Genomic DNA, 18,694 nt, shown 5'->3' with positions numbered 1-18,694 from the left:
AAGGGAAAAGTAAAATAGCTATTCCCTTGAAAACCCCTGAAAAACAGCCTAGGTTTGGAGGACTGTCTGGCTGGGCTGAGAGAAAGAAGAAAATAACACAATCACAGACAGACAGTTCTTTTTCCAAGAGTGGTAAATGCAGTATCAAAAAATGATCTTTTTTTGTGCTTTAGCATATTAAAATACATCTGCTTATTGGAATCTAGCAGCAGGATGATTGTTGCCAAATGTTTGGTGTGGACATAAATTATGCGTGTGAAACTCTGACTTTTAGCTGTTTGTTGTTTAGATGAAATGCTGCAAATACTGGCCTGATGACACTGAGCTCTATGGGGACATTAAGATTACGCTGCTAAAGACAGAAACTCTGGCAGAGTACACTGTGCGCACCTTCGCTATGGAGAGGGTGAGTCACACGCTTCCTTTCTTTTATATATAAAGTGTGCACCCACAGTCCATTTCTGTTGTGTGGGTCAGCTTTGTTTATTGGAACATCTAAAACAGTCCTCTCACAGTATCTCATTTATTCTGCTTCATTGCTTCTTCCAGAGAGGGTACCCAGCCAAACATGAGGTCTGCCAGTTTCACTTCACCTCCTGGCCTGAACACGGCGTACCATACCATGCCACCGGCCTGCTGGCATTCCTGCGCCGCGTCAAGACCTCAACGCCTCCCGACGCCGGTCCTGTGGTGGTTCACTGCAGGTAACGCATCTCTTTCCACCCTTACCTTGACCTAAGGAGATGTTAGTACTTCAGTCAACTCCACCCTTAAGACTCACTTCATCTCCTCATTGGCAATTTTTTTTTTTTTTTGGTGTCCAACTTATTCCAATATCTTCTTACCAATACCTCATTGTGCAACCATCTTGTCTAATCTGTTTTGCATCAGGGCGTTTTTCCACACATGACTAGAAAGAAATTATTAAAAAGATTTTTTTTAACAATCTTTTCAGTCGAGGACTATAATTCCTTTCTCATAAGGTCCAATTCCTTTTATTAAAGGCTTGCATTCAACAACACGATGCTGAAATTAATGCGTAATTAATGTATACATACATACATGGCTCATCTGACTGTGGCTTCTGATCCTAATGAGGCACTTTTTGTTGTCATTAAAAATGAAACCACTGTTCAGTGGTTAAAAAACCACGTAACAGAAAGAAAGTAAAAGACAACAGAAGTATTCTTGAGGCATAAAAAAGTCTAAGCACAAGCACTAGCGTGATACTTAAAAAATAGTCATGATTTACCTGGAGAAGGTAAATTAATATCATCCACATCTTCTCTGTCAAGGTGATAGACCTACATATGAAATCCATACATCAGAACAGTAGGTGTTCAATGTCTCTGCACTAACTAAAAGGGTTTTTACTTTCAATTGTCAACTTGGATTTTCTGTGATGTCAGAACAAAATGGTCACTGTATTTCCTGTCTTTATTCACTGAGCAAAGCCTCTTATAATATTTGAATTTGGGCATTACTAATGGCTCCCTGCTGAGATTTGTTCATGTCAGCAGTGTAATCAGGCTTAATGATCCTTCTCCTCTCTCCTCCCTGCACCAGTATGGGGGCAGGCAGGACCGGCTGCTACATTGTGCTCGATGTCATGCTGGATATGGCTGAGTGTGAAGGAGTGGTGGACATCTACAACTGTGTGAAGACCCTTTGCTCCAGACGCATCAACATGATCCAGACTGAAGTGAGTGGGAGGGAATTATGTGTGTTAGTGAGGCTGACACTGTTGGCTCCCACGTTTGATCTTCACAAAATAAAGTGGTAGTGCTCGGTTTTCATAATTTTCGTGACTTGAATGTTTGAACTACACTCATATTCTTTTTAAGCTAGAAAATTCCCCAAAACAGTAGTCCTACAACCACAGGCTGGGGTGTGTAAGTACATGAGTGGAATACTCAGAACGCATGCCGTTGAAGATGTTTTCAAAATAGAAGGAGAAAGCATAACAATAAAATCATGTAACAAAATACCACTTCTGTTCAGTGTAAGCAAGGTGTGCCGATAAAGTTTACTGCGATTTTTAAATCTCATCTTTAATCTCATCTGGTCTCTCTCTCTCTCTCTCTCTCTCTCTCTCTCTCTCTCTCTCTCTCTCTCTCTCTCTCTCTCTCTCTCTCTCTCTCTCTCTCTCTCTCTCTCATATTCATGATTATGTTTTCATTCTTCCATTCATGTACCATGCACAGCCAGGTTGCTACATTAGCCCAGAAGGGACTAAAGTATTAGTAGCCAGATAACAATAACTAAGAGGAGTGGTAACCATAGCATTAATCTAACTTTTATAATGAAAATTGTGATTGAATCTTTTGTATCAGTATGAATTCTTCAGTGAGATTCATATATTATTTAAGGGTATAATTTTTCTGGTTTAAATGTTAAAAATGTTGTTTTTTCTACAGTAATTTAAAAATGCCAATCATGGTAAATCATTACAGCCACAAAAGAATACTTAATTGACTAATAATTGTTGTATTTCAAGTGTACTGTATATCTTATTCACACATCTTGAAGTGAGATGATGTGGAAAAGTACCCAAACAATTATATTTATCTCTTTTTGGATTTCATCTTTTCACCTTTCTGCTGGATGCTTTTCCATTTCTTCAAGTATTTAGCACATTCGAAATTCTAATAAATTGGTAGAGAGACAGTTCTATGCTTTTATTACTGAATGTATCCACGCCTGCTTGATCTTTTATTTGGTTTGGTTTCAAAACACAAAGCACAAGACGTTATTTAAATCATGTGTGTAGGCAGTTTTTTACCACTCTTATTCTGCATTTTTTAACAACATTTTCATACAATTTTCTTCCTGGAAAGAATGCCTTAGGATTTATATGGTGATGTGAAGACTGTGTGACAGTGCTGTTAATCAACATTCAGCAGCAGTAATTAAAGTCTACATTGTTCTTCACAAATGAGCAATTAACAGTTTTGAGACAAACTGTAGTTGTGCGACTGTCTAAACACATGGATGTTTTCTTCTTCTTTCCCTGTCATCTGCCTCTTTAGGAGCAGTACGTGTTCATTCACGATGCCATCCTGGAGGCTTGTTTGTGTGGCGAAACGGTCATCCCTGTAAATGAGTTTGCACTCACGTATAAAGAAATGCTGAAGGTTGACTCTCAGAGCAACACCTCTCAACTCAGAGAGGAGTTTCAGGTAAGGCATGAACCTACTACTTACTTTTATAACATTTTTTTAGTGTCTATATAATGGCTCCCATGTGTGTGATCAATCATACTTATTCCTTCATCGTCTCCGAACCTAAAGCTAAATTACAGTTTCCAGACATTTCTGCTATCACCCCCTACTGTAAGAAAAGAAAAATGGACGCCAAATGCTCTCACCACATCATATTTTACCACATAAATACTTTCAGTCATCTCTTTATTATGTGTACCTTGCTAAAACCTATGATTGCAATGTAATGGTCACTTCGGATACTGTGCTTTGCACTGCTGATTACAGTAATTGCTTTATAGTATATAAAAGTATATAAAGTTTATAAAATTAGTATATAAAAGTATATAAAAGTATATAGTATATAAAATTAAAAAAAAAAAAAAAAAAAAAAATACTGATTGGTTTTACTGTTACACAATAAAACATCTCAAATTGCATCCTTAAAAATTTGTTGTTTTACCTCACTCAGAGCATATCAAAATAGGTTTTTATTATATTTTTCATCTAGATTTCAAGATGTGCATCATGACTGGAATGTGACCTACTTGACATCTTTAGTATAAAGAAAAGCCGTAAAAATATCAGCCATACTGTAAATACAAAAATATGATTATTTATTATGATGATACTGTTTGCAGTTTAACATAGAGTGTAAATGAAGTGTTTTAACTCTGTGCACCTAATGAATTGAGTGATTTACACTTACAAGGTTTATTTGCAAGGCAGTGCTTCATTATTTTTCGCTGGCTAGAAAGAAACAGTTACTGCCAAACAAGCCACAGATTACCCAAACAAATATTCTGCAAATGTCTGACTAATGAGTTTAGTCCTTTTATTCTTCCCAAAGGCTTCTGAACAAAGGCAGGGCTACAGGTATGAATTAGCTTTTGAGTTAATCATGATACACCAATGTACATGATTTAAATTACAAAATACTGTAAGTCACAGTCCAAATTGCAAAATATAAATTACAAAATAAGTTGTATAGTCATTATTTGTTCCATTTGTTCCAGCTGCTATTGAACATTTTGCACGAATAAATGCGTGATCATGTTGTGATTTCATTATGCATAAGATAAAAAACAGTGTAACTCCTTTGCAAAGGTGGAGGAAGGTGGAGAAAGGTTTGCAGTGTTATATACGGAAACTCCAAATACAGTGTTAGTTGGAGGGTAGTAGTTTTGGGGTGGAGGTGTAGTATGTAGTAGTTTTTTGTATACGTTTTTGTATTAGTTTTGATATATAGATGACTTTCACTTTCTGACGAATGATTGTACTCTCAACACAAAGAGTGCCCTGCCTTTTAATATGTTGCAGAGCACCAGTGGGAACCATTTCCTCTTTTGCATATGGGTTGTTTTCACCCTGTCTGTTAACATGTTGGGTGGCAAAGTTTTTGCAGTGGGTAGCTCTGTCACCTCACAGCAAGTAGGTTCCTGCATGGGTTCTTTCCGGGTCCTCTGGCTTGTTCCAAACTCCAAAAATGTGCGGCTTTGGTGAATTACTCACTCAAATTATCTGTAGGTATGCGTGTGTGGTTGTTCGTCTTTCATGTGGCCCCTTGATGTAGTACTGGTGATTTGTTCAGCGTGTACCTACCTCTTACCCAGTCAATTGGGACAGGCTCTAACGTAACCCAAGACCCGCAAGCCGAATGGTTGTTAATATATTCACATGAAGGATGTGGAAAGATGGGTGCTGGACCAGAATAGATCCAGTTAAATTCTGGTGTGTATTTAAACGGGTTATTGGTAACTATGAGTTTGTACTCTTTAGGGTGGATTAAAAAAATATGGCTTCCCCAGATTTAATATGTTGGCTTTCACAAACCCAGTAACCTTAAATGATGGTTCAGTGCTATAAGTCAGATTTCCTACAAGGCTAGATTGAATTAAACAGGAGTGTTGGGACTCAGCAGATGTGTGCGCAAACTATAGTGAATGTCAATCTAGTTTGATTAAAACAGTTGTTTTTGTGGTCAGAAACAAGCAGCCTGATCAGGCTCCTGATCACATCCCAGATCTTGTGATTTCCATGGATAGTCACATTTTGGAGTTGCATGTGAGCTTAGATTGTAACACGTAGCTATAACAACTAGCTATGACCCTGAACACACATTTAGAAATTGTTAATGTCTACAGAAGCAGTAATCCAGATTCAAATTTCAGACCTCTCTCCTCTCAGCTTTTACTACTATTGACTTGGATTTTATTATTTACTGTGCTGGACTCTCCACAAGACCTTGTTGCCATATGAATTTTTCCATTTGACAACAGAATGCTATGAATCTACTGTACATCCTATTCATGACTGCTTTTATACTTTCCCTTGTATGCATATCTTATATTGAACTGTAGGTCTTTTAGTATGTAAAATTTCAGATTGTTATAGAATAAAACATGAGCAGCGAAATAATTGAGATTGAAGTGTGGCACACAGTTGTACAACAAGGCAAACTTGTGATTACAATTTGTAACCGAAAAACAATATTCCATTTGCAAGAAGGAATGTTCCCTTCATTTAGTCTAAACATAATTTGAATGCAAGATAGATAATCAGTTCATTTAATTTCCATTGCGTCCTAATATGCTTATTCATATTATATGAGATTATGTTAAATGTGTTTTGATCCATTAAGCCTTGTGGAGGATTTGACTGGTAGTTAATGTTGTTGTTTTTTTAAGTTTTCCAGAGATGATTGGAGATAGTTGCGCTTGTCAGTCTGTTTGAGTGAAGTCCATCTGCCTTTGTACCCATTTCTGTTCCACCGCATTGGTTTCCTCTTATCATAGTCTTCATTTTCAGCCTTTCATTTTATCTCGACATCAAACCACATTCTTCAACACAGATGGCGACTTAACTATCTCATCTGCACATTCCTCCACTGCTTAGACTCTGAACTCTGTGACTCCTCACCTGGATGTGGAGGAGTGCAGCATTTCTCTGATGCCCAGGAACCGTGAGAAGAACCGTAGCATGGATGTTCTGCCTCCAGACCGCTCCCTCGCCTTCCTCGTCACAACTGATGGGGAAAGCAGCAACTATATCAATGCAGCACTTGCTGACAGTTTCCTCCGGCCCGCCGCTTTCGTGGTAACACCACACCCACTGCCTGGTACCACCACCGACTTCTGGAGGCTCGTGTACGACTATGGATGCACATCAGTGGTGATGCTCAACCAACTCAACCAGTCCAACTCTGCTTGGGTAAGAGGAAAACGTCTATTCGTCATTTGTCACTAATCTTATGCGTCTGAGGTTTTTAATTTCTAGCAATTTCTCTTTTGTTAATTTTCCAAATAATGGAGTTCAATTCCATTAAATGGTTTTGTTACTTTTCACATTACTTCATCTTCTTGCAGGTCAATTTCTAATTTCCTCTAAGAAATGTGCAGCTTGTATTAACTAAAGTAGAACAGGGAGGGTGCAGTGTCATCATCAATTTTAAATAATTTCAATCATTTCAAACACTATTAGGAAACAAATCTGAGAACCTTTTGGTCTGGAATCAAAGATAACGATCTTTTTCTTTGCTGGAGAAGACTAAATACAGTAATCATATATATATATATATATATATATATATATATATATATATATATATATATATATATATATATATATATATATATATATATATATATATATATATATATATATATATATATATATATATATATATATATATATATATATATATATGGAACAAGATTTTGACATCTCCACTCAGTCAGACATGCACGCAGCAGTTTGCCAGGTCACAAGCAACAAATAACTAAATTAATAATAAAAGTACTATGTATTTAATGTGTTAAAGCTTTCCTGTTGTATCATAGCCCAAAATAATTTATATACTTACTGTACATGCTCTTTACACAAAAATGCAAAAAAAATCCTCAATTCCTGCTATGAGAAGTGCCTGTCCATGTCCAAAATGTAGTTGAACTTATTTGGTTCAATTAAATAATTTTTTTGTTTGCATGAGAAAAAATGACCTAGACAGGCAAAAGCTATTTTACTTGTGCAGCTAATTATTTTATCATTACATTTCAAAAGGCAGAAAAAAGGCAACTTTTTTAGGTTTTTTGACCATTTTGAGATAGAGTTAAATTTGCATGAAGAAGCATATGCCTGTAGTCTTTTTAATTTTTAAAGATATTGGACTAATGTTACTCTTATTGGTTACGTTAATAATTGGAATTTATAAAATGAATATGGAGTGCTTTTCCCTTTTCTGCTTCCCTTTTTCTCACTGCTCATTAACTACTGTCAACCTCAACAAAATGTATATGTATATAAATGCTGAAAATTATCTGCAAATTTAACATTCATATATGAACATGACTGGTCATTATTATTCCTTATCATTTAACATGGTACAGTGGAAGTGACAACATGTCATCAACATCACTCCATCCTTCAGATAAGATGTGAATGTCTTGGGGTTCAGTGATAATTTGTCATTTGTTCACTCTTTAACTGGTGCTTTGACACTCAGCCTGTTCATTTCACTTGCATGTCCTGTCAAAGCATTAGTGAATTCTTATCATACTCCCCGTGTCTCCTCGCGCGTGGTCGTTGTTATTCTGTCTCCCTATCTCCCATCGTCTTGTTAAATTCCCTCTAAAAATTCCAGCTATGCCAGTCAACTGTTCCCGTCATTCCTCTGTCACTGACATAGTCTTCTGCTTCCTTGTCGCTCAGCTCCAGTGGATTAACAGTTCACCTCCCAGCACACACATACCCTCAAGTGTCTCCTGTCTGAATATATAAATATTTATCTCCCCTCCTGCCCAGTGTCACCTGTAAATACCCTTCTGTCATTTTGAAATGCCACAGACTCATCTGACTCCGAGGCTCCCTTCAAACCCAAAGTCGTCGTGTAAGGCATTTGCAAATCGACATTGCTCCCTTGTGTTTTTCAGCATCCTATCATCTGGAGAAAATGTCTTTGAAGCAACTCTGATTGGAGAGCTTTTGCATCCACCAGCCTCACAGCTGACTTCCTGTTTTTTCTCTTCCATGCAAGGAGCGGTCTCCTTCTCTATTAATTTATAATGTGCTCATGGTAATTATTTGGACTCATGAATAATTCACACTAGGGGATGGTGTTGTATGTTAAAGATTGTTCCCAGGTTGTTGTTTATTTTGTTGTTGTTGTTGTTTTCGCTCATTTACCGTAGCTGTTTGTAGATTATCATTGTCATTTAGGCTAATTGTCTCAGCTGTCAATACTTGAGTGTCTTGTTCCCGGCCTTCATCATTATTGGCTGCAACGTTATGATTTGTCCTGCCTCAAGCAAGTGTGGGCTAATGACCAGCCACCTCAACTCTGCCATTTACTCCCTTCTTCCTGTTCTCTCCTCAGCCTTGTCTGCAGTACTGGCCTGAACCAGGCCTCCAGCAGTTTGGGCCAATGACGGTAGAGCTTCTGTCCAGGACGGCTGACGATGATGTCATCATCCGCCTCTTTCGTGTTCAGAACATCACTCGGGTAATTGGATTCACCACAAAATGAACAGAACAGCCATTCTGCAAAACATAGACATCATATCAGTGAACTGGAAAACTTTTGATTTTCTACAACTTCTGCTCATTACTTTAATAAATAAAGTAAAACGATGTAGTTTCCTTCACTTTTCCATCATTAATGGAAGGAAATAGCAGAAACTGAATTAAATGTAAGCCCTTTAATCACTTCTAGTCAACTTAATACTAAGTTGACAGAGTTAATTGCAAAAATAAGATGTTAGGGTATCTAATGTTCTCACTTAACTTGTGATTTTCCTTTAATCGTGGACATTAACAAAAACCCTCAAGTAGCATTCTGCAAAAAACTGTTCAGCTGTGGGAGACATTCAATTTATTTTGAAGACTGGTAATGAAGCCCGATATTAATGTAGTAACTTTGAATGGTGATCTCTGTCCCAAATGGGTTTTTTTCCCCAGTTTTTGGAATAATTTGCTGCTTATTAATCGTGCTTTTGAAAATAGCATGATAGTGTTATCAGCAATGTCCGACATACTCCCAATACCTCTTTTATAAGCAGCAACAGTTAGACCAATATTTGATATAGTTCTTTTGTAACCTTGATGTTGGACAAAATTAATATTTCAATATTACCTTTGTGAAACTGATGTATTTATGGATTCTGTATGTGTCTGTAGTAGAAATTTAGCCCCGCTTCGCTTCCACTTTCCACTGTCAGCACTTCCAACCCCTGCCTTTTGACCTCAGTAGGTGCCCAACCTTTCCCTGTAGCAGCTAGTTTAGCAGATGTGTCCTTGTGAAGTCTGCTTCAGATGACAAACCTTCCTAGCTTTGGTTCCACTTACCTGACCTTCAGTGATACCCTGTCAGTGCACCTACCTACTTTTTATCCACTCCATAAAACACCTTGAAACCTTAAAATTGTTACCACATGACTTCTCTGCAGGATCCTGAGGAGACAGACATCATTGAGCAAGACACCAATAGCCTCTGTCCGAAGAAGGTATTCTTAAGTCCAGTTAACACAGTGAAGGCACTATAAGTTTTGATTAAAAAAAATAACAACTGGTAAAATGTACCTGATGGGAGCAGTTAAGCAAAAGCTCAAAGCAGGACACACACAGGCTAGTATGTTTCCAGAAGGCTAAAACAATTTAACTTCAAAACTATTCAAAAGACTGTTTCTCCAAAGGAAAAAAATTGCAAATTTTATTTTGGTGAGAACAAATGTACTGTAAACCTAGCATTTGCAAACTTTTCACTGAGAAAAACAAAACCCACAAGGTATCCTTAAAGCATCATTTCTTCCATTTGTTTGGTGTCCCCCGGCTGCCTTCAACATTATTGAGTGGATTCAGACAAGCCTTAGTGCTGGATGTGCTAGATGACCTAATGGAATCCCCAGCCTGCAGAAACGTGAAGAACACGCATGTAGCTTTTCTGACATTACCAACAGTTTTGTGGGACTCTTTCAAGCTTTCATTTAGGTTAACTGCTCGGTGGCATTTTAGAGACCAAAAATGTCAGCATTTGCAGTCTGAATGAGGTAATGAATTGTAATTCAACTCTGCAGTTACCCTCAGCTCAACTGTCCTTTTTAACATTCTTCCTTTGCTTTGATTTTAACACCCCCAACTTTGTTTCGCTTCACTCTCACCTTCCTCATCCACCTCTGTAACTTTAACGGCCAATTAAGCAACTCTACAGCCAAACTTTTGGCAGGTTTGAAGTGTTGACAGAAGCCCTCTGGCTGGTAAACAGATAGATGTTTAAAGAAGTGAGTAATATGAATGTGGAATGCTCAAATGGCGACACATGAAAACTTTGTAAAAAAAACAAACAAACCCACACTCATCTTACTTTTCCTCCCAGTCTAAATGTCTTGTCTTTGACAGCTTCAGGAAGGTCAGCTTGTGGTGCGTCACTTCCAGTTCCTGCGTTGGTCCCCGTATCGTGACGTACCCGACTCGAAGAAAGCCTTTCTCAGCCTTTTGGCTCAGGTTCACAACTGGCAGATGGAGTGTGGAGAAGGACGCACCATCGTCCATTGCCTGTGAGTACATCGCATCTACACTGTCCATTTAAGATGGCGGCACAGAAGGACTCTGTAAAAAATATACATTTTATATTGTCAGAATTTTCTTTTTCTTAATAATGTATTAGCCCAAGTGTGTGTATACATTACCAGTTGTACGTGCGTAAAATATTGTGAGTGATGTTCCCTTTGTCACAGTAAAAAACAACTTCCTGACATTTCTTTATAAAAAGCTTGACTGGGCCTTTTGGTTCCAAAGCAGAAGCCATTTTAATGAGATGCAACAAACCATTCATCTTACTCACCTCACTGCTATAAAGTCACGATCACATTACCTTTTCAAGTTATTGAATTTCATTTACAGGGAAATCAGGCCTACCTATTGTGTTTGTGTCTTTTCAGTAGCTGGTGAGTGCAGTTTTCTGTCTCCCATTAAAATGGTGGGGTCCTCTGATCACCAGAGGTCAGGCTGTGTGTCTGATGTCTTATATCTGATTAAATCCCCTTTCCCGTATTTTAATGAGAACTTTACTCAGATATTCATCATGAAAGTTTGCCATTTGGCCTTTTCTGACAGCATGCTTGGGCAGCGTTCAGTCAAACGGTGACATTTCACTGTGTAGCTCCCCCCTTTGAGAGGCTGCACATTATTAGGTCACTCATGTCTTTATTCTTCTGTTCTGTGTGTGTGTGTGGCTGTCTTCTGTATGGAGCAGGAATGGTGGCGGTCGCAGTGGTACATTCTGTGCCTGCACCATGATCTTGGAAATGATTCGCCACCACAGCATGGTGGACGTGTTCTTTGCCGCCAAAACATTGCGCAACTCCAAGCCAAACATGGTGGAAACAATGGTGAGCAAACAGAGCTTTTAGTGCAACATATAATAAAATATGCAGACAAAAAGTGCTTTTAAGTAAAAACTATATAAATATATATATATATATTTATTTTTTAATTATTTTTTTTTAAAATTGTTTAGCCTTTGTCCATTACAAGAGTAGTAAGTTCCTGCACAATTCCATGAAAAACAGCGACAGGAATGTAACATGGTATGATATCTTTGTTCTAGGAGCAGTATCGCTTCTGCTATGATCTGGCCCAGGAATACCTGGACTGCTTGGAGGTCAGATAGCACTAATCCCTCACCGTTCATCCTTCTTCGAGGAGAAGGTCTTGATCCCAGACCCTGCATCCTGGATCTCTGCTCGTGATGTCCATGTATACAGCTCTGGTTGTCTCTGTCACCTTGCCTGGATGAAATGTCATCTGCTTTGATTACTTATTGAAAAAGCTCACTGGACAAACAACCTGTAACATACCCCTGGTACCGTTTTTGCTTTTCCCCAGCGCCTCTCTGATCCTGTATTCTTTCGTCCCACTTTGCCTCTGCCAAAACAGGGGACAGTCAACAGAAGTAGAGGTTTTTTTTTTGTTTTGTTTTTTAACAACCACTGTCTAGGCAGCCGAACTTCCTGTTGTACACCAAGACCACAGGACTCAAAGAGCTCAGCTGTGTCCTGCCTTACTACGAACAAACACAGGGAACTACAGTTGATGCTAACTACTGGGTGATATTTTGTGTTTGTTTGTAACACTGTAAATGGTGCAATCTGCTGTTGGTGAATATTTCATGTTGTACTGTACTATCTTTGATTTTCATTGAGTGGACAGGGGAATGTTATCCGAGTGTGAGAAGGAAAGAAGATGGTTACATCTGAGAGACATATATGTACAGTGGAGTTGTCCTGGACCTAATTTGTCTTTATTTATTTTCCATGTATATACTGTAGATGTTTTATTTTACCCTCCTTTACACAGTTGTTCCTAGATGTTTGACATTTTAACAGTGTGCCAATCCATTCTCTGTCTATAAGTGGGAACCACTAAAGCATCTGCATGCCTGGTGTTAAGTGTTTCATCGCAGTGTGTGGCCCAAGTCTGCTTTAAGGTGGATTCTGTGATGCGAATCCTTCTGCTACCGCCAAGAGAACTCTGTATGAATAACCATGCCTTCTTGTGAGAACAAGGCAAACATATGTCGCTTTCTAAATTTGTATTTATTCAATGTGTTTTATTTTCTAAATAGTGTATAAAACAGGAAGAGATAATAAATTATGTTGTTGCCTAAAAGTCAAGCTTTTGCAGAGAGTTTTTATTTTTATATACCTGTCAGACAGGTGTGTTGTTAGGGGAGATGCAGGGTCACTTTAATAATGGTGTACCTTTTACCTTCTAGACATGACTACAATCAAATTGCACATGCTAATCAACAAGTTGATTTATAGATTATAGAGTTAGTAGACTATGCGGGTCTGCCAGTATGTGTTGTTATTGTTACAGTTGTTACTGCTATGCATGTTTGCACAGTATAGATAACAGTAACTTGAATAGACCTTTGATCTCGAAAACCAAGTATGGAAAGCAGCAATATGTAAGCCTCACATGGCCTTCATCAAATAGCAGACTTTTGTCAGTACCCAACACTCAATGTAGCATACTGCATGTAATATGCTTCCAGGTATAGTACATGAATTTCACAGTTTAGCATCCCAAGTTTTTCAAACAAAAGTCTGGTAAACCACAATGATTACAGTCTTTTGGCAAGACTGTAATCATTGAAGTAAATAGGTCATAACTCATAACACATAACACACACACACACACACACACGTATATATATATACTAGCGGGAACCTGTGGAAATTCCAAGATAAAAGAATAATATCAGACTTCGTTTGTTTTCTTTTTTTTCTTTGCCGTTACAAGAAAACAAACGGCTATGTCTGACAAAGCCGTAACGGCTCCGTGTGTGTGAGACCGATGAACGCGGAGATGAAGGTAGCTTCGGCGTTACGGTCTGGCCATCCGGGTAGACGCCGGGTTCGTGAGTTTGGTCCTAGTGAATGAAGCATCAAAATTCCCCACACAACAACGTGAGGTCCGTCACAATCAATGAATATAAACCGCTATGTTTGATGAAGCCAGAACAGCTCTGTAAGTGAGAGACATGGACAAATGTAAAGACCAAAGCTAACTTGGCTAGCGGCCTGAACCTCCAGGTAGACGCCGGAAGGTAACAGCATGAGGTTTTCAAGTGAGCTTATTCAAATATATACAGTAGGTGGGGATGGAAGTGTACAGGTTGATCACTCCCACTGTCCTTAACTGTGCTCAGAAAGCACTGTTTGCATCCAATAACTTAGAGACCAATAGCTAAGTAAGTATGCAATTATTTAAATTCCTCATACAGTCTGGTGATTAACCAAGTGTCTCCTTGGTCTCCTTTAAACATAATTAAACAAGCTGAAGTGAAGTAAAGCATAGTAGTTGCTTGTTCATGCTGGAGTCTTGGTTTTGAATTAGCCTGGTTCAAAGCCTTTTTCTTAAGTTGCCTATACAGCCTACACTTAATACACTGAATAAATAAGAATGTGTACATTATAGCCAGTAATTAAAAACTGTGTGCTAAAATTTGTATTAGTCTTAAGATATTTTGACTAATTTTATGACCATGTCTTGTTCTGCACCAGCCCCCATTTAAATTTTCACAGCTGCTCTCTGTAAAGCCATTTATTTTCACACACTTATGAGTTTATGATGGATGAGTTGTTGATGGCCCCCTAGCACCTCCATTGCCACCACCACCCAGCCACTTTGTGACTAACAGCTTAAAAATCCCACAGTTCATTTGCTTGACCTGTTTTAATACACGCTTATCATTTAATTAGCAACTTTAATGGACTTTTTTTTATCATTACCACCAAACAGAGCCTCTAGGATTCAACCTCCTCTTTAATTGAAGCAGTCTTGATGATCCATTGATCGAGGGCCAGGCGCACTTAATCTGCAAGTGGCGCTTTACAAGCAGTGTCACATCTAGTTAATGTGTCTTATGAGTGGCTGATAAGCTCTAGTGATTCACTGTTTGACCCCTTTCTCCACTCTGCCTGTTATCAATATACTGTACCCCTGCTGCTGGTGCACTTTTTAAATGAGAGACAGGGCCTTGGCAGCTATTTTCAACCAAAAGCAGAGGAATGTGAAGCCAGTAGGACAAGTGAGCTCCAGAAATTGTGAAGCGATGTGATAAAGGTCAAAGACCAAGCAGGGGTGTATTGTTTTACTGTCAGCGCTGTCGCCCACGTTCAATTCCAATCTGTCTTTGTTTTTGTGAGGCAATAGATCTCCTTTTACAGAAAGTGAATTATGCTGGAAACCTGTATAATATGTGTTGAAATAAAAAAAAAATGAGCACAATCGCTATTGTGTGGGGCACACAAAGGCGAGGGGATGACACTCAACTCAAAGCATCTGTTTATGTCAGATTATAAAAACCTGTAGTTGTTTTTTTTGTTTTTTTAAATTCCTGTTAGTTCAGAAGAAATGCAGGCCTGCAGATTTGTCTTTCTTTTGGAGGCTGATTCGAATGCTTAAGAGTACAGTGTTAATCTCATTGTCACAGCAACAGTGTCTGTAATTACTGTAAAAGCCATTCTTTTGTGTTGAAGGGCTGCGTTCAAGCGCCGGAACCGAGACTTTCTAGGTGGTTAAATGCAACGGAAAGCAAAAAGAAAGCTGTGGGTATCTGGGGATGTTTATCTTGATGAATTCATTAATCATATGCTGTTTTCTGCACACAAGCAGATAAAGCACATTCATTCAAGGCAGTCAACAGAAACATACAGATTATCTCATTAGGGGAATGGTACAGCCCAGTAATCCTAAAAGTGGAAGCGGCTGTGTTTCAGCCCCATACTACCTGCAGTCACTGCCACTGTACGCATGAATACTTTATTATTTACTCTTTTGTTTCATTTTTCATCTTCATGCCCTCCTACAAAGAGAGCAATCACAATGGATCTATGTACGCCTTATGCTTGTTGAAATTGTAACTCATAAGTTATTAATTTCCACATAAAAGTGTAAACACACTGAGCTGTTTAAACAGATATTAAGCCAAGGAAACACCAATGGGCTGCTTTCCACGACAGATCTGCTAGTGATGGGTTACAGTTTGCCTTTAAATGAGTGCACCCGGCACTACAGGCTTTCACTTCATCCCTGTGGTGTATGTCCATGGCTTTTTAAGTTCTGTAATCAATCGGCTTGTTGTTAGCTTGTTTGTACTGCTCATATTGTTGAGGCCAAATGGGATGATGGGATTTTTTCGACCATGTGAGAGCACACCCCTGTCATCAGTCGTCTACAGAAGGAGAGCTGAGTAAATACAAATACAAAGCCCAATCTTTCCTCCTGCTGGGTTTTTATTGAGGCTACAGCCATGTTGTAATATCTCCTTCATTTTGACACAAATTCATAATTGCAGGTTGGCTATGGCGTGAGTGGTGAATAGAGATTTTTCTGCGTCCCCCTACTGAAGGCAGATTCAATTTGAGCTCTCTTTATCTGCATGAGGATTCATCTTATCGCTGACATGACTTTACATTGCATGAAATTAGATTCCTTTCAACAAGAATGTAGACCAGAAAGTCCTCTCATCTCTTCACACCGTCAAATCGAATGATGTCGCATGAGGTCTCCAGAACCTATTTTGAGATGGTAAGGCTGCTGACGAGAAAAGCTGGTGGTTTTTTTTAAGATAATGTTCCATTCAGTATAGCAGTCATCATTGATTATGTCAGGCCGAGATGATAGAACGTCCATGAAGGCTGCAGCTAATGGCAAATATGTAGTTTGGTGAGAAGGCAGAACATCAGTCGGGGTAGCCCATGGCGGTGCTGGGAATGTGGGTCAGGAAAATACTGATAAGAATGCTCTCCCACCCACGACATAATCTATTGAAGTGGGGAAAGGGAAAGCAATGGCCGAGGGCCGAGTCAATAACGACTCCCAGCAGCTCCTAGGTTCTGCGTCTTCATCTTTCAACTCATTGTGTGACAATAAGCTGGGAGAGAGACCAGGAGCTGGCGATGTCCAAGGTGGTGTGAACTACGGTCATCTGGCTGATATGAGAGCCGCTTTGTTCTCCTGACATATACGCCTCACTTTTAATAAATCCACAAGCTTTCAGAGATTGGTTCCAAATTCTCACTGGTCAATTCTACCTATATATTTGATGAGGTGATGAAAATGTGTTTAAATAATAAATTGTTATTTTTTGTTGTTGTTATTTTAAGGTTAATTGAATGGCCATCGTAAAACAGGCGGGTCAGAGAGAGAGTGTGCTATGGTGTGCAGGTAAGGTCACCCAGATCTGAATCAGTGATGATCCAGTAGTTGGCTACGAAGTCCAACCATTCAGCAACAGAAAGGATTTTATGTTGTCATGGAATCATGCTACAATGTCAGTATACTGGACTGAGGCCAGAAGGGTAGAAAATGACATTTGAAAGCCTAAAAAGAAAAAAAAATTTGGATTTTATTACAATCACTGACCTGCAAACTTGTGAGGAATTGATAGATCTGTGTGCTGTGTTTAGTTTTGACAACCTAAAAACAGGGATCACCTCTCAAAATGCCATTTTCTGACTCTGAACCTTGTTCTCTACTGTCCAGCTAACATAAACCACTCTTAGCTAACACCTGAACTCAATACATACACACACGCACGCACGCACGCACGCACACACACACACACACACACACACACACATTGTCAAATTCAATATCTGTTCTACTGCTAATTTAGTATGCCATCTTTGGTTGAAGGGTTACTCAAAATCTCACTTGTCTTTTCTTAAAAAAAAAAACAAAACTGGATTTTTTCCCCCCAAAGACATGATAAAGAACCAAGTATGATCCCTTACATGCTGAGTCACAAAAGAGGGCTAGGGCTTATTCCAGAAGACATTAGAGTAGAGGTTGGGTACACCCAGGGAAGGTCACCATTTCACCACAGGGCCCAAACAAGCATGTAGGCTCATACGCAGAGCTCTGGATGGCTTGGCCTGTGGAGGGATTCCTTAGCATCCAAAGGAAACTCAAGTAGCAAAAAAGACAACCACTGTGCTGCTTTTTCTTTTCTAAAATCTCCCCACTGACATTGGGTTGCAGCAAAACCTCAACTAGCATCAGTTGGCTATTGTTTAGCTGGAGCTCTCCACGCATTAGCTCCACAGAACAAGGTAGCTATTTATTCTTTTCTTATGTTTGGTATGAAGTCTGATAATATTGTGTTATCATGGAATTTCCATGGGTTTCCACTAGTAAATTATAGAATTTTACACGATTCAACAAGTATCTTTTCTGAGATATTATATAATTTTGAATGAATCTGTCTCACCCCCAAATTATGAAATATGATGTATACAACTTTATATCATGAATTAAAACTAAGTCAATATTTGCCCTCCACTACTGGAGAGAGTCCAGTCATTGTTTGTGTGAGGAGAGACGAGCAGACATCCGCAGCCAGAAAACAAAACAGGAATGTGAAGGATTTGTGGATGGCTTGCAGAGCAAAAGCAGATAATCTACAGAAGGAGCAGTGACTGAGTTCCTTTTTACTCCCTGCTCTGTTCTTTCACTTACTTCTGCTTGGTGGTGGATGAAAGGCCTCTGCGCCTTTCTGACGCTCTTTTGATTCCTTGCTGCCATTCAGACAGAAAGGAGAGAAAGTCTGCAAAGATCTCAGTTTGTCTGCAAACAATGAATACCAATGCTGCCATCACTATTCATTAAACATTGAATTCCTACCTTGCTTTCATCCATGTACTGTTACTGACTACCCAGGATAGATGAAGTGTCCTTGTATGGATGACCATATAAATGTTCAATACTCCAGAGTTCCATTAAATTGCACCACAGAAATGTGAAACACCATTGCACTATGAACTGATTATTGAACTAAGCCCAACACAGTGGAGCAGTGTCATGTTTGAACCTGACAGACAGTCTGTGAACAACCGTTGATAAATCCTTTAGAGCTAAAGGTTCTCGAACAAAACAGTTAAAGACTGTAGTTCTCTCCGATGTGTAAACTGGTCAAAGTGGTCAAACCAATC

General features: G+C 38.9%; 1 protein-coding gene across 6 annotated transcripts in view; it reads left to right on the top strand.

Moving 5' to 3' along the window:
* Positions 1-12,847, top strand: part of ptprua (protein tyrosine phosphatase receptor type Ua) — a 184,765-nt gene extending 171,918 nt beyond the window's left edge. For 3 of the 6 annotated variants that reach the window (XM_068333140.1, XM_068333141.1, XM_068333139.1), the window contains 10 exons: positions 290-406; positions 550-704; positions 1,567-1,702; positions 3,030-3,179; positions 6,096-6,410; positions 8,572-8,697; positions 9,641-9,697; positions 10,590-10,747; positions 11,446-11,581; positions 11,800-12,847. In XM_068333140.1, the coding sequence (XP_068189241.1) occupies positions 290-406; positions 550-704; positions 1,567-1,702; positions 3,030-3,179; positions 6,096-6,410; positions 8,572-8,697; positions 9,641-9,697; positions 10,590-10,747; positions 11,446-11,581; positions 11,800-11,862 (1,413 nt within the window). In that variant the 3' untranslated portion in view covers positions 11,863-12,847. The remainder of the gene's footprint in view (positions 1-289; positions 407-549; positions 705-1,566; positions 1,703-3,029; positions 3,180-6,095; positions 6,411-8,571; positions 8,698-9,640; positions 9,698-10,589; positions 10,748-11,445; positions 11,582-11,799) is intronic. The other 3 variants (XM_068333143.1, XM_068333144.1, XM_068333142.1) reach the window with 1 other exon arrangement.
* The last annotated feature ends 5,847 nt before the right edge of the window (positions 12,848-18,694 follow it).

Source organism: Antennarius striatus, chromosome 14 (assembly GCF_040054535.1).
Source record: "Antennarius striatus isolate MH-2024 chromosome 14, ASM4005453v1, whole genome shotgun sequence".
Lineage (NCBI taxonomy): Eukaryota > Metazoa > Chordata > Actinopteri > Lophiiformes > Antennariidae > Antennarius > Antennarius striatus.
Note: the sequence above shows the minus strand (reverse complement) of the source record. Positions and strands in the feature narration are given on the sequence as shown.